The sequence below is a fragment of the Diadema antillarum genome, unplaced genomic scaffold (assembly GCF_040938485.1).
Source record: "Diadema antillarum isolate AM-2024a unplaced genomic scaffold, OU_Dant_1.0 seq00000523_RagTag, whole genome shotgun sequence".
Taxonomy (NCBI): Eukaryota; Metazoa; Echinodermata; class Echinoidea; order Diadematoida; family Diadematidae; genus Diadema; species Diadema antillarum.
In genome coordinates this window covers 2,604,626-2,621,281 of record NW_027271475.1, presented here as the reverse complement: position 1 = coordinate 2,621,281, position 16,656 = coordinate 2,604,626, and the positions used below count along the sequence as shown (strand labels likewise).

At 37.7% G+C, this 16,656-nt stretch overlaps 1 protein-coding gene across 1 annotated transcript in view; it reads right to left on the bottom strand.

Annotated features, from left to right (window-relative positions):
* Nucleotides 1-2,323: 2,323 nt before the first annotated feature.
* The window catches only part of LOC139734342 (RNA-binding protein 26-like), a 32,642-nt gene continuing 18,309 nt past the window's right edge, over nt 2,324-16,656 (bottom strand). The window contains exons 12-19 of the mRNA XM_071645135.1: nt 16,459-16,578; nt 15,131-15,436; nt 14,178-14,327; nt 8,809-8,913; nt 7,040-7,255; nt 5,772-5,858; nt 4,614-4,739; nt 2,324-2,859 (exon numbers count right to left, since the gene is read on the bottom strand). Of these exons, the coding sequence (XP_071501236.1) occupies nt 2,755-2,859; nt 4,614-4,739; nt 5,772-5,858; nt 7,040-7,255; nt 8,809-8,913; nt 14,178-14,327; nt 15,131-15,436; nt 16,459-16,578 (1,215 nt within the window). The 3' untranslated portion in view covers nt 2,324-2,754. The remainder of the gene's footprint in view (nt 2,860-4,613; nt 4,740-5,771; nt 5,859-7,039; nt 7,256-8,808; nt 8,914-14,177; nt 14,328-15,130; nt 15,437-16,458; nt 16,579-16,656) is intronic.

Below are 16,656 nucleotides of genomic sequence, written 5' to 3'. Positions count from 1 at the left end.
TTTCAGATGAAGTTCTGTTTCAGGACACACAACTCTATCTTTCATCCATAATGGTAAAATAGAATCTTTAGACTCAAATCACCTAAAAATTTCACATATTTCTTCAATTCTGGATGGGCATCGGGGTACTTGGGATATATTTTCTGTTTCCTTTAACCTACATTTTGAAATGCTCCAGAAAACGGGGCAAGGAAATTAAAAGAAACCTCTCCCTTTAATCAGCTGGGACCCTTCAATTAACTTATACTGTTTGGAAAAACATTCAAGGCATTTCTGAACATAAACATCCTTCATTGCTTTGAGAGAGGATCTCAAAAGTTCAACTCATAAAAAGAAAGAAAACAAAGGATATAGTATTTACAAAATTGAAGTAAATCTACAGTCAAGTAGATTACACAAATTTTACAATGTGCAGTCACTAAGTTGTCTGCATGTCTCCTGATCAAACTGCATTCCATCTACTTTAGTTGGCACTTTTCCCAAACACAGTACTTTCTTAAAACTCAAAAAGAATGGCTGAATTCTGCAGAACGTATTGCATGCATTGCTTATTTACAAGGTACACCTCAAGCCATCACTCTATAACATACATAATTGTCAAATTCTTTGCATCTTCTCGTGTTGACAGTGACTTGTTCTCATGGCTACTGTCCCAATGTCATTTATCTTGCCTGGTTTGCCTTGCCACTTCCAACCTTTTTTACCATGTTGCCTGACAATACAGGAGAGCACCAATCCATTTTACAAAATGCAGACATTCTCAGGATCCCTTCTGAACTTGATTTACGCTAGACCCAAACTGCTCTTATATGGCATACTTCCGCAGAGAACACAGCATCTTCACAAAGACTACAATCATTTGATCATAGTCTCTGTGGCTAAATTTTCATAAAAAGTCAACATGCTGACACTTCAAGACAGGATTGTCAACAAAGAAGATGCATCAATACAATTCTACCACGAGTCATGCTTCTGCAAATATATCAAATTGCCATATGATAAGCAGGAAAAAAGATAATTAGGGCAAGCATCGCATTCGGATAATGTGCAAAAGACATGAAGAGGACGGGTTGTCCTACGTAATGTCAAACATACCCTTATCTCAAGGAAAAATCTCACAAAATCTCTTACGACACCCTGGTCATTACAGTATTGTAAATATTATCTGTGTAAGCCGACATTCAGCAATATGCAAAGGGAATGAGTGTAATGCACTCTACGAAGTATTACGAAGTAATTTTCATAAAAAGTTGCTCTCTTTCAAAATATCCTACTCAATATTCATCTACAGTCACCCTAACCTGTATATCCTTTGGAAGCAGAAAACTCCAACGGACAGAAGAAAGAGATGTGTTCACTTTAGTCAACAAAAAATTTCAAGATATTGCAAGCCATTTTTGAATGCAACACTATATAGACTTCTAGTGCTGGTAAGAAAATTGCTTCATTTCTTCTGCCCACCAATACACCAGAAAGTGAACATGGTAGCATCCAAACATGTTGACCCATTTCTCATTGATAAAATCAGTATTACCATCCTAAACTGTTTTGCATGTGAAAGACATCCATACGGACAATATTGACTTGCTCTACTTCGGGTAAATGGCACCTAGGCAACATTAGAATCCGCCCCAGTACTCAATACATGCTGAAATCAACTGTATATGCAGTATACTAGTATTTTAGGGCACTTTTATTCCTACGAATTTTGAAAGTTAACCAACATTTCCAAACTGAACAACTGAAGAGCAAAAATTTTGCTTCCAGTGAGGCAACTGCTTTGCTTTCATCTCCGAGGTGGAGAAACTTTCCGTCTTAAAAAGGGAAAGTGCACCTTTCTCAGTTCATCAGTGTTTTTGATGACAACTTCAACCACTTGTGAACTGCCTTACAAATCCCAATTCACAAAATATTATTACTTGAAAAATATAATATATGGTGTATTCAGTACACTTTCAACTTCATGTTCACCCTCACTTTGTGGCGATAAACATTACTCCCTTCATAAAGCCTAGAAGTCACCAGCTCAAGAATGCAGATAACATCAGTGACTATGCTAATTTCTCAACAAATGCCTAACATTTCAGCAACTACCCCTGTCCACGCGACTGAACATAAGTCTTCATGACAATTAATGGGGAAATGCAGAATCATAATGATGTTCGCTATTTATTCTCAAACTTCACATATTTCCCTCTTGACACTGCAAGGTCACATCTTAATTTTCCTGGACCAGCCACCAGGTGGTGGATATATATACCTAGTTTGTTGTGCGCCAGACTCACTGTTTATCCTATCAATCAAAACTGAGAATATAATATTCCAGATAAACACATACTTTGGCCATGACAAAATCAAAACTAACAAATGATATTTTCAATGTGAAACATTACAATCATCAAAATGCTTAAGATATACATGTACATGTGATATTTCGCTCAAGTCATGAACATGTGATGCATATCCAGAGCTGCAAAGAATGCCATTAAATCAGCATGTAGCTTTGTTGCCGAGACTGAAGAAATCAACACCAAAATATATCTGATCTGAAAAGCACTGCATTAAATGGTTTCATTTTAAAATTAGAGTGTCATCACTCTTGTTTGTCATGCAGTTTTCTCAATTTTCAGGAAAATTTTCTAAGTCTTGGTGTCAGACAACGTCAAGGTCGATTTTTGAGGCAACACTGTAGAGCCCTACATATGTATCACATGAGACTGATGCCAAATGATCGCTGTCGGCGAGGGGCTTGCGTCATCGTTTCCACGACCTCCCCTCTTCCTCATCGTCATCGTCTTCATCATCACCCAGCAAGTCATTGTCGATGTCGTCCTCCACTTCATCCTCCAGCTCCTCTTCCTCCTAAGAGAGCGAGAGATCAGAAAAAGAAAGCAAAGAGCAACATCTTGTAAGAAGTGCTGTTTATGACATTTAAAAAATTGTTTGCTATTACTCAATACATAAAATAGCACATCCAACAAGCCAGTTTGTAATTCCACTTTGTGCACGAGCATAAAAACAGTCATCTGATGTAACAAGCATTTTGGGATTTTAATTCTGCAGTGTTTTTCGAGCACACTTGCACATACTTAATGTACGGAAAGGGGGGGGGGGACAAACTAAAAGACTGAGGGAAAAATGGATGAGCAAAAAAAGTCTAGAAAATACTCCTTGTATTCTAAATTCTATGCTTTTAGTCTTCACAGTCAAAGAGAAAAGGAACAATTTTGTCAGAAAACATCCAAAATGCAATACATGTTGAGCTGACCCTAAATGCTATTTTCAGCCCCACTGTAAAAGAAATCTATTCTAAGACTTTTTGTGGGCTCAGTGATGCGGGCTTACATACATGGGTATGAGAGTGACCTTTCACCTCGTGTGATATCATTCAAAAGAAACCAAGACCCAAAGAGAAATATGGATTAAGTGAAAGCAGGAACATTAGTAGAACACATCAGTGAAAGTTTGAAGAAAATTGGACAATCGATGCAAAAGTTACGAACTCCTAAAGTTTTTGGTGTTGGAACCAATGGATGAGGAGACTATTAAAGGACAAGTCCACCTTCATATACATAAGGATTGAGAGAATGCAGCAATATTAGTAGAACACATCAGTGAAAGTTCGAGGAAAATTGGACAATCCGTTCAAAAGTTACGAATATTTTAAGTATCTGCGCAGTCACTGCTGGAAAAGAAGACTACTACAGTATATGATGTCACATGCGTACAACTATATAAGGAAAATAAAAAGAGAATTTCACAAAACTTTACTTTTTGAATAAAGTGCACAGTTCTTCGACTTGCTACTGACGTATGTTAAGGGTAAAATTATTCCCCCTGCCTTCTCAAAGAGAGAAGTCGAGTATTCTTCTGTTATGCGAGAAATATGGAAATATGTTGAATTTTCTTTATTCTTTCTTTATATCGTTGTACTCATGTGACATCACAAGCTATAGTAGTCTTTTCATCCAGCAGTGACTGAGCAGAAACTTTAAAAATTCATAACTTTTTAACGGATTGTCCAATTTTGCTCAAACTCTCACTATTGTGTTCCACTAATATTGCTGCATTCACTCAACCCACATGTCTATGAAGGTGAACTTGTCCTTTAAAGGTTATGGCGTCATGTGTGGACAACAATATAAAGAAATTTAAGGGAATTCCACAAAAATTCACTTTTCTAGCATAATGAAAGAGCACTTGACTAACCGCTTTAAGAAAGCAGGGGGGAATAATTGCTACCCTTAACATATGTTAGTATCAAGTCCATGGAATGTGTAATTTTCATGAAAAATGAATTTTTGTGGAATTCCCTTAAATTTCTTTATATGGCTGTCCACACATGACTTCATAACCTCTAGTGGTCTCCTCATCCAGCAGTTCCAACACCAAAACTTTACAAATTCATAACTTTTGCATTGATTGTCTGATTTTCCTCAAACTTACACTGATGTGTTCTACTAATATTGCTGCTTTCATTCAAGCCACATTTCTCTTTGGATTTGTTTTGGTTTCCTTTAAATGAAAGCAAGTAAGACAGTGAGCTAGTGTCTCTCAAGTTTAAATTCCCCAGCCATATGACTTGCAACATACAGTCTGTATCAAAGACTAACCTCATTGTCGAGGAGGTCCCCGTCAGGGTCAAGGCTATCCTCTATGATGTCCACTGTCTGGTCAAGCTGTTTGTGCCAGGCCAGACTCAGCTGAACTCCCTTGAACAGGTTACCCTTGGCAACAGCCTGGAGAAAACGAAAACACGTCCAAAGTAAGAAATAAATTCCTGCACTTGCACACAAGCAGCAAATATTGTATCTTAAAAAATAATCTTCCAACCAGATGTGATCTGAATCTGCCCTAAGTTTTGGAATCACTGTTGGGCTCCAATTAGTTCCCATGTTGGTGAAACAGAGCCCTGAGCTTGTAGAACTAACAGATAAACAATGAATTGTGACATACAAAATACCAATAAAACAGTGGACAGTACAGGGAGTTGGATATGTGATTTGTTTGAAAATCATCTACCACGTTTGACCTGGCCTCTCCAGAGACATAACCATTACCATAGCATAAAATCTACCATTTCTCCAAAAGATGAAGTAAACAGACTTCAAGTACAGTACAATGGACTGGTCATGAGAAAACTGTGCACAGTCACTGAATAAAATCATGTTTTTGAATTATGATTTCAATCATTGAATTAAAATTGTGTTGTGTGGCTGAAAAGGACATAATGAATGCTCTAAAGCAAGTAACCATATGACCGTTCAAGTCCCCACCAAAGGACTAGGCAATGAAGATTGTGCTTTGCCAAAGGGCATTACCACTGCTGCCTGATACCACTCTCACAGAGAAAAGAAAAGGAAAAAAACAAGAAACAAAACAAAACAGACGAGAAAGTTGAATTGAAAGTGAGATCATAGTCCTCTGTCTCTGCAGTTCCATGACATTTGCTCCTGTGACGATTGCTCCCATGAAATAACTGCACGCTGAGCCAAACATAAATTCTACCCACAAACATAACCCTTACCCTAATCCTCACATCAAACTAAACCAAAAACCCTATCATGACCTTAACCCTAAGTTCTTACAGAAAATAAGGCCGGAGCAACTGTCGCAGGAGCAAATGTCGTGTCATCATCTCTATATAACTCAACCTTAAAGACAAGTTTTCTCCCCTCTGGCTGTACTTTTCTCTACAACTAACTAGAACTTGTCATCATGTTTGATGGTTGAACACAGGAGAACAAAAAGTGCTGTATCCACTTCTTTACCATCTCTGCCTCTTGTCGAGATTTGAAATCAAGGATGTAAGTTGCTGTGTCTTCATTGTACTCCACGCTGTCAAGGTCACCATAATTCTGAAACATAAGGGGAACCCAGAAAAAAAAGTTACTTAAGAGCAAAAACAGAATATAAAACAGCAAAACTCTAAATAAACTAATTTCTCCTCCTTGCATGAGACCCGATAATGTGCAATACAGTGGACTCCTGTTATAACGAAGTCATCAGGACCGGCAATTTTCTTTCGTTATATCAACATTTCGTTATAACCGAACAAATAAACAATAAAAAAAAGCACAGAGTGAATAATGTTGCGGCCTGAATTTTTACTTCGTTGTAACTGGAATTTCGTTATAACCATGTTCGTTATAACAAGAGTACACTTTCGTTCTTTACACAATACATTGTATCAACACGGAATTTTAAATTTCACTTCAATATAATAATTATGATATATGTCAATGACTAACAATTACACCAGTTATTAATGATTCAGATCATCAAGAAACATAAATGCATTCTCTAATATATTACGATATTGCGGCTTTGAGATTTTTGCTCTCTCTGCTTTTACTGTGTACTCTTTATGTGGACGAGAAAATGGATAGCTAGGGTTGTACCTTTTAAAGGACAAGTCTGGACCAGTTAAAATTTACACTGAAAAGACAAGCAGAATTTTACAAGCGCAACAGTGAAAAGTTTGAACAAAATAGGATAGAAATTATCGAAAGTTATGAGACTGTGAAGTCTTGCTAATATTCACAAACAGTTCTTGAAAAGTTAATTAGGTAAATGAGCTGACGTCGTCTCACAATTTGCTGTATTTTGTATTTTTGTTCAAATACAATAATGCCCCAGTCTAAAATTATATCTGACTGACCATCGTTTTGAAGTTATCCAGCTATATGAATAACATTGTTATACTGGTACACTTTTACAGCAGAAGAAGAAGATTTTTGGCGATTTTTGTCCATTATTGACGAAAAATTGCGGATTGATAACATGTCTGCTCACTAAATTGCACACTCGTATCAACTGTTTGAGAACTGTTTTGCAAAATTAGCAAATTTTTAAAATTTCAAAACAGCTTTACATCTAAACCAATTTTGATATCATTTTCATTGTTATGCTTATTAATTGTTGCAAATTGTTCAAAAAAAACCAATCAAGTTAATGCTGGTCAAAAATATTCCTTTCATATATGTTGTGCTAAAGACAGGATCTTTGATGTGAATTCCTGAGAATCTTTCAAACTTACTGTGAAGTGAACAAGTACTTCATCTTTATCTTCTGGAGAAAACCCTCCCACAACGAGACCCTTGGGTCGGTTGTCCACGACGATGTTTGTGTTGGAGCTCCGCCTCCTGGCTGCCAGGAAGCCCCTCCCTCTGCCTCGGCCCCGCCCCCGTAGCGACCGGGGCTGGCCACGTCCTCTGCTGCCACTGGAGCTATCCAAAATTCCCAGCGACATCGCCTGCACACAGAAGAAAGGTTTTGAATACTTATTCACGTAATTCATACGAAGTACTAATTAAGCTGCTCTTTTAATCCAAGTCTTTGTCATCACTGGCAGTGCGTATTTACTTTTCATGTAACCATGGACTACTGTAACTTTCACAAATATCATTCTATGGCACTGTATTTCTTTTTTTTTCTCTCTCTTTTGGTGTCTTGTGTGTATCATACATCACACCAATACACATGTATACACAATACGCATGAATATACTGGATATGTTCATGGATTCCTCACTTATTTTTCTTTAATACATCAATGAACACTCGATCAACACTTGTAACAATGCAAAAAGTATCAAAGCTGACATTTCATGAAGTTCTTAGATTTTAAATTACCTTTTGTCATTATCAAGCAAAAACAAGTAAGAAGTGTAACACATTGAGCAAACTCAACAAACTGATTTGCAATGTCAGATACAGTTATTCACTGATTGCACATAACACCCTACTTGACAGCTGTGTCCAAGTCAGTAGCTGTCAATCAAACACATAAATCTTACTATGCTCAAATGCAAGAGTATGATCAGGGCCCCGTTTCATAAAACTTGTTATCAATAACAAGTTACGTTAGTTGTTATTCTGAAATCCTTGCACCTGATTGGCTGAGAGCAAATTTGTCACAGAAATGTGGCAGTTGTTACCGATGACGTGCTTTATGAAATGGGACCCAGGTGTGTATACATGCTGATTGCTGCAGTAAATATGAGGTCAAGCTAAGCTCAACCTTCTCAGTCTTATTTTGGAGGTCAAAATATCTATAGATCAGAAATGTTCATCTAGCATCATGCAAAGCTGAATTGGACAAGTATAGAACCTCACTGACCTAATATTACCAGAAAGTAAGAAGAAGAAGAAAAAAAAAAATACTTCGGAAAATTTAAGCACATGATCAAATTGCTTCACTCTAATGCTCTGCTTTGTTTCCCGATTTGCACAGATGACTGGAAACTACCTGTCAATGAATAAAGATTGCCTAACCTCCCTAATCCCTAATGTGTTCATTATGGCATTCCTGTTGGGCTGAGACACCATCCCTACACCCGAGTGGGCTTTCTCAATTTACAAGTAGATCAAGTTTGGATAGGTGACTGAATGCTCACGGGAAAGCTTCCCAAGTTATAATCTATGAGCCCAGCCACACTCACACACGAAGGGTTGTATAAGACCTAAATTTACTCAACTAGCAAGGGAACATGTTTCTAAATATATTGGCCTAAATTCACAAAGGTGGTTTAAATCTACCACAAAGGTTTATGCAAGTTTCTCCAGCATAAACGCACATGACAGATTGCGTGCGTCGACCGACGTCCAACAACAATCACGCCTTGATGAGCGAAAGTCATATGTACGCTATTTCACGCTTTAATAGTCTATGGACTGAACTTAAACCATGGTCTAAATTTTGTACAGCCTTAATGAATTTGGGCTTGTAAGATCAAGTTTGGTTGCTGATCTGAAAAAGCTCACTGATGCAGCCAAAAATGAAGTGCTAAGCAGGTAACACCCTTACCTCTCTCCTGAGTTCAGCCACCCTCTTTCGGAGTTGTGTGGTGTCCCCGCCCTCAGACTGCTGATTGTACAAATCTAATTCGGTGTCCAACAGCTCCCTCTCAGTCTGTGTTGGGAAAAGATGCCAAAGGGGGTTGTTTCACATTAGTTGATATTCTATTCCACATATCACACCAATCTAACATTAACATTATCACATCATTATATGAGACCCGCTCTGCCAAAACCCGAAACTTCTCGGCAAATGTGATTTCGCGCTACAGCCCGAAAAAGGTCAAAAAGTGACCTCAGGGACCAAATTGACATTTTGGTATCATGTTGTACTGGAAATTTTCTAGTTTCTGATGATATCAACAACATTTCGAAATACAACCTACAAAATGTGAAATTTCGAAGAGAAAGGTGGGATGTCAATCTCAAAAGTTGACCAAAATCTTACGTCTAAAGACCAAATCGCCTTCGCTTACGGCGAAAATGACTGTTCTTTTGGCGATCGTGTCTAAGATATTCTGCGTTGAACCCTGACACATTTGGTACCTACAGAAAGCTCTACCTCTGCTTATTCCAAATATGGTCATGACGTGATGTCATGCTACTCACTTTCATTCATAAATTCGTCTGAAACGTGCGTAAGTTTATGCAAATCGTCTCCCAGACGCGTAAACAGCCGTGTTACCAAGACACGTGATCGAAATGCGTGTTCACGATTGGTCAACTGCGCCGAAGACCCCTTGTTTACAAGCCACCTACGTGTTATACTATCGGGATTGCTGCAGCAGCGTGCAGGCTTGCATGCAACACGTGTATCGTGACTGCTGTTCAGTACGGAAACGTGACATTTTTCCGCTTTGTTAGACTGTTTTTTAGCAAGTTGAGGTAGAAATTGGAATTAAAATCAACACACAAGAGGAAAAGAAGGTCACATTTATCTAACTAACCTTCATCATGCAATTTCGAAGAAGAATCAAGCTGAAATCACGGCATCAAGGAGTACCTGTTCACTGTCGATTCTGCTGGTACTGTTGTGCGTACACCTGATCACGGCAATCGCGAATCTTGAGCTGATTACGGTAGGTTTTGTGCTGTTCAAACGTCATATTTCCGTAAATTTATTGATGTAAAAATGATTTAAAATCTATTACAGCTCCTTGGCTTACTCATCATCCTTCATGAGTATGTAAAGTTACCTCAGCTATACGCAATTCCCCCACAATGATCGATTTGTTGTGTGAGTAATAACAGCAAATTGTGCCTGTTCGAAGGAACAGCTGATCACGGTGATCGTGAATCTTGCGCTGATTACGATAGGTTATGTGCTTTTAAAACTTTGTTTTTCCGTAAATTTATGGGTGTAATAAATTATTCTAAACCCATAATGGCTCCTTGACTTATTTTTTTTTCTTTTCTGAGTACTTAGAATTGCCTCAGCTAAACGTAATTCCCCCACAACGATCGATTTGTTGTACTGTATCAGTACTGTCACAGCACAAATTGTGGCTGTACTTCACACAACATTCCCCGCTTGAACAGTTGCAGAATATAATGAACGAACTTTCCTTGCATGTTTGTCCATATTTTTTTTTTTCAAGGTAGGGCCTACCTGTAAACGCAAGCTTATTTTGAACCTATTATTAGAACAAGAAGCAAATTTCTCATCACATTTATCGGTACGGTAGTTATAGTGTGGTTTTAACAGACCTGTGGTACGTTTAACTGTGAGTATTCCAATCTGAAAAAGTTGTCAATCCTAGCGTGAATTCTCAATCATATCAAGCAAGCTATACATGTACGTAGCCGTAACATCAGCTTTCGTTCTCCAAGTGTTCAAATTAACATTAACTTGTCTACGGTGTCTGTTGTACTAGAAATTATCTGTATGTACACTGTGTCTATATGTAGTCACGACAATTACACAAAAAAGAACTATACCTAATAGACTTGTAAGTTGTATATTTGAAGTTTTGATACTCTATAAACTTAGCAGGGATGACTGACACCTACAAAATATTTATTGCATACTTCATAATTTTACACACCTCAGTTTTATTGCTTCGGATTATCACTATTGTGATACAATTTGTAATTACATGTATTGTCTTTCTCGTCAAAATCTATGGTTAATGCAGGTGGCCGATGTGAGAAGAGGTCCACGGGTCCATCATGCCGTCCACTTCCTTTTTGTATGTAGAGGCCCACAGCAGATAAGTGTACATGCACATCTTCCTGGGTGAATTCTGGTGTGAAGTCCTGTGATGTCGAGCTTCTTCCAACTTCTGTCTCCAACATGAAGGTACTACTACATGTACTGTTTAAGGTGATTTTATGATTGTGTAGAGATATTTTTTAAGCTGTTTTTTTTTTCTTAAATTCAAAGTCTCAGAAAGAGCTCACTCAGATATTGGTCAAAGTAGGCAGAATGTTGACTGGTTTATTTTGCTGTTTAAGTGAGATGCGAAATATCTCGTAAATTTGATTTTTTTTTTCCAGTGGATACATGATTACAGCTGTATGTGGCACCTTTAATGTAAATAATGACACTAACATGGTGATAAATACTCTAATCTTTGCAGGTACACCTAAGTCTCCTTCGACGAGAGAGTCCCGTGGCTCTTCGCTGGAAAAGTACGGCATCTCTCGAGGTTCCACGGCAACAATGAGCACACTACCAGGCAGCTTGCATAGCATCTCGAGACGTTTTGGGGAAGCTTAGAACATGGTCCTAATCTCAGGAACAGAATTCCAAGCGTTATGAGCTGATTTCAGGGATTATGGGTTGTTGTTGTTGCATAGTGGACTCCCGTTGTCGTCTATAACAAAGTCCTCTGGACCAACAGTTTTTCTTTTCAAATTTCAGTAAAACAAACAACTAAACAATGAAATAACATAGGGAAGATAATGTTGCGGCCTGAATTTTTATTTTGCTTTAACTGGAATTTTGTTATAATACAAATAGGAGTGCACTGTAAAATTTTTCTTCTTCTATCTTTTCTTTCTTTGTCTCCTTCAGGTGTACTCCTTACTGGTCAATGTTCCTAATGCCAGTGATTGCCGTTTGAATAGCATCATATACCTTGACCTTCACTCTCAATATTCAATCAGCAGTTGTCCTTTGATATAAAAAGGCACGCAACATTTTGGTTAGGTAGATTTCTAGTATTCTTGTGTAAGGCTGTCATTTCTTGTTTCATCACTGCTCCCATGTAACAGACATGACTGTAGTTGCTTTGTTGGTTATTCATTTCCCATCATCATTCAACAAGAACTTTGTGCACTGGCGGATCCCGAGGGGTGTGCACCAGGCACGCACCCCCTTTTATTTTTTTTTTTAAAAACAAGAAATAAGAAGAAAAAATAGGGGATGGACATGTGCGCCCCCTTTCAATTTGTAAAGGTGCATCACCTTTACGAAAGCACTGGTTGTGCATTATGCAGTGAGCCTGTTTTAAAATCGAACAGCGATGTAATTATTCTCTGTGTTGAATTTATAAGCTGAAAATTATTGATACTTTCCAATATACACAACAGTACAGCACAGATTTTTTTTAAATTTCTATGTAAATCCTTGATTTTCTATGATTTCTTCCATTAAAAGTACAATTGTACATTTATAATGTGACATAACATCGTCCCCCTCACAATACTTTAAAAAAAAGTTAATTGTGATATGCTGTTTTTAGCATATTTTCCTTTTGTGTTTTATTGTTTTATGCTAATTGATTATGTCTACAACCTAATTACTGTCCAAGCATATGACACAGAATCATTTTTATGTCCCATACTACATGTACAAAAAAAAAAATACTGTAAATCCTGCATTGCAGTTTATAGAGAGACGGCAATGCAGTTTAAACTTGATGCCAACATTTTCTTTTGTTTTTTATTGTTTTTAATTGTCTCTATTGTATTTAAATACACTTTGGAAACTGAGAATTATGCAGGTTACTGGCTGGTTTTGCCACTTGGAATACAATTTGGCAACATGTACACTTTGTAGGACTATTTACATGAACAACACCAAGTGTATGGTGTCCAGCTACAATTCTTTTGTATTTTATTGTTTTTATTATTCCAAATATCATGAAACATATTGTATGATGTATGAAACAATTGCAAAAATGTATTCAGAGTGTGAAGAAATCACTGATATGCAAACAAAAAATACACATTTGAGAAGGTACACAGTGTAGTCTCGTCATTAATCACAGGAGTCTTAGTGTTTTGCCTTCGATAACACGTGTTATTTTCTTTGTATTTCATTGTTTTTAATTGCGTAATAACACCATTGAATATCATTGAATCTGATTCTTCCTTTGTGATGACCTTGTTTCATGTGTAAAGACTGTTTGTACCAAATTTTAGCTTCATTGGATGTTTGGCTGATAGCGTTGTCAAGGAGTTAATGGGTGATTGCAGAATGTGTCTTATGTTTGAAGTGAGTGCTGAACTTTGACCTTCGTTTTCTCCATTTTTGGTTTTTATGACATTCAACGTATTAGAAGATCATAACTTTGTCAATTTTTAATGGATTTTCATGAAAGTGGTACCAAATGAAAGCTTACATTCTAGGGAATCCAGCTGTACCAATAACTCAATTTTGAGTTTTGCCTAGAAGTTTAGGGTTTTGCCAGAGCCGGTCACATATCATCACAATCATCAGCTTCATCATTGCCATTCATCATAAATCTTATCATTATAATGGCTATAATATTGAGTAGTATTGTATCATGGTAGAATGATACTAAAATGCACAACTATTGTCAGTTTTTACTTCATAGTTTGCCATTTGGAGAAAGCAGTAGCCATGTTTCAAAGGACATATTAATGGTTTTAATTAGTTTCAGTACTTTTTATTACTCTCTGTTTTTATAGGTATGATCTTACTTTGACAAACACTCAATCGACATTTATATTTGGGGTTTGGACTTCTTTAAAGGGATGGTATAGAATTGGTGGAGATGAGGGTTTGGCTTTTAATTTTTTGTGAGATACCAAGAACCCACTTACAAAATAGTAAAGAGCATGCCATTCTAAAAGGAATTCAAAGTCTATTTGACGAAAATCGGTTTTGAAATAGCTGAGACATCCAAAAACAAAGTAAAGCAAAGCGATCGGTAATAAAAGGTGGGTCCCACCTCTTCTTAGAATTGCTCTGTTTTGGATATTTCAGCCATTTCAAAACCAATTTTTATCAAATAAACCTTGAATTCCTCTTGGAATTACATCCTCTTTCATATTTCATAGAAGGTTTCTAATCATCTCACCAAAAAATGCTAGAAACCAGAAGTTAGGTCTCAACTAAAACTATACCAACACTTTAAGAGCCAGTGTCTAGATTGCAGTCCTTACCACCTGTCCTTTGGCCACACCCACCTGCTTCTTATCCTTAGAAACAGCCTTGACGACAAGCTCCTTCTTCGTCCTCTCAATACTCTCCGACAGCATCTTGATGGACTTCATGATTTCCGCCTTCTTCTCCGTCGTCAGGGTAGACTTGCCCTGCTCCAACTTGGAGATCAAGATCTGGGCAAGACATGACAAGGAAGCACTGTCGTTTATCCATTTTTTTAAATCTTCTTCACAAACATCTTTCAAATTCTTGTCTGTAATTCCTTCGTTCCCTTTTCTTTTTGAAAAATCATTTGTAAATGTACATGATCCTAAGATGAAAACGTATGACAATTAGTACAAAAGAGAATGTTAATAACATAATTTGTTATGCTCAGAGCATGAAGAAAGGTTTGTTTCTATGATCTGACTAGATGAAGCAAATTACTCCTCACATGTTTAGGTTAAACCAATAATTTTCAGTCTAACCACCTATAGGTTACAGTGCTTTGATACTTCATGGGGTGACCGACAAAAGACTGAATGAAATCAGTCTCCTGAAGACAAAGAAACAAATTTGATGCTATATGTTGCTCATGCAACCCATCATACTGATATGGTTTTAATGATATGTAACTCTCTATGTGGTTGAAAGTAAGGGCTTTGGATGACGAACAAAGTTGTGCATGAGCATCACTTCAAGGTATGGCAATGTTTGCATGGCATATGCTTCAGAGTGCACAAAGTCCAGACTTTAATCAAAGTTCACTGCAAACTAGTAAGAAAATATTACTGTTTTAACCCCCTGCAAAAAGAGGTTGAGACATGTGAGTGATCTTCATCTATTTGTTTGCCTTTTTTTTCTATTAAATTTAGTTTAAATTACCTGTATTTTACTGAAACAAATTACTCAGCAAAGCATAAAAGAAAAAAGATGCTAAAATAAGCACGACTATGCCACATTTTGTAGCTGAATACCAAGTAACACCTCTTCTCACCTTCTGCTGAGCAAGGAATTTGTCCATCAGGGCCTGCTTCTGCTTGCGAATCTCCTGCTGCTTCCTCGTCATCAGCCTTTTGGCCTCCTCCTGCTTCTTGCGCACCGCCTCCTGGGCGGCAGCCAGCTTCTTGGCAACGGTCAGTGAGTTCTGGGCGACAGCCGCAGCCTGCTTGGCTGCCACGGCCGCCGGGGGCGCGGAGCCAGGCCGGGAGTTCTGTACAGTGACAAGTCTTTCGTTTACACTCATGGCTTTCTGATTGTAGATGGTCTTGGTTAACGAGGTCTTGCCCGGGTTCGCTACCACCTGAGGCAGGGTTGCATGTTGGAGAAATGTGGAACCTTCAATCATGCATCTCCAAGAAAAATTCCCACATTTTCTTGCAAAGTTTTGCAATGCAAGAGTGAACACTTGAAAAGGCAAGTATCATTGTTACTGTCTTCATTATACTATATTTTTCGCAGACTCAGTGAAGGATTGTGAGACTGTGACTTAACAAGAAAACTAAAAACACACATGACATCTGGATAAATACCCTATCCTACAGATGAATATGTTGCTGTTGCATGTAAACACTGTTAATACATTACACACTTTCTTATCAACATTTAATATTGTAAGTGGCTTAAAATGTTGCGTGTTATGAATATCTAAACATCAATTAGCATAGTGCCGAAGTGCTGAAGTATTTATCAGGGAAATCACAAGATGATTGTCTGAAGCAGTAAATGGCATGACCTGCTTTGCTGTGAGAGCTGTGAGGTAAATCCGGCCACCCCCGTATTACGGACAGACCAAGATTAAAACTGTTATGACGATGATGATGCTTGCACACATATGATAAATAAACATGTTTTTAAAAAATATGCTTCTTATTGCCTGATTTTAAAAGGGAATAACGAAAAGTAGTCTTACACATATAATTCATCAAGTTCCAAAACTGCTATTTACTTCAGCAGAGAGTGAATGGAGAAACATGACAGGTTTTGCCACCTACTGACACAAGTTAGATCAGTTACAGTCATCGTGGACATCATCACATCTTGTCAGGAATACTAACTGACTGTATGACTGGAGCTATTTTCAATGTTGTACTACATATACAGTCACAGATGTAGGAAATATGTCATACATTTCTTTCCAACTCTGCCAAGATTTTGTGGAATGGAAGACGTGTCTGTAAGAGTTCATGATAAAGATGGTATGGAAAACAAATGGGTGTTTGATATTCAGAAAAAACTTTGGGAAAAAAACAATTTATGCTTCAGTGAACTAAAGGTCAACAATTTGGCTCAAGTGGATAAAACCAAACTAGGAGCAGAACGTACCTTTTCTTGAGGTGCTGGATGGTTGCGGATGACTGTCAGCTGATTCTTGGAGGGAAGTTTGATCCGTTGCTTGACAGGCTTCCTGGCTGCATGGGACTGCTCCCCTTCCCCGCCGGTGTTCTGTGACAGATTTGAACATCCCATAAACTCAATAGATTTTTGTTTTTACCATTAAGAGACACATGTGTTAGCTGCATC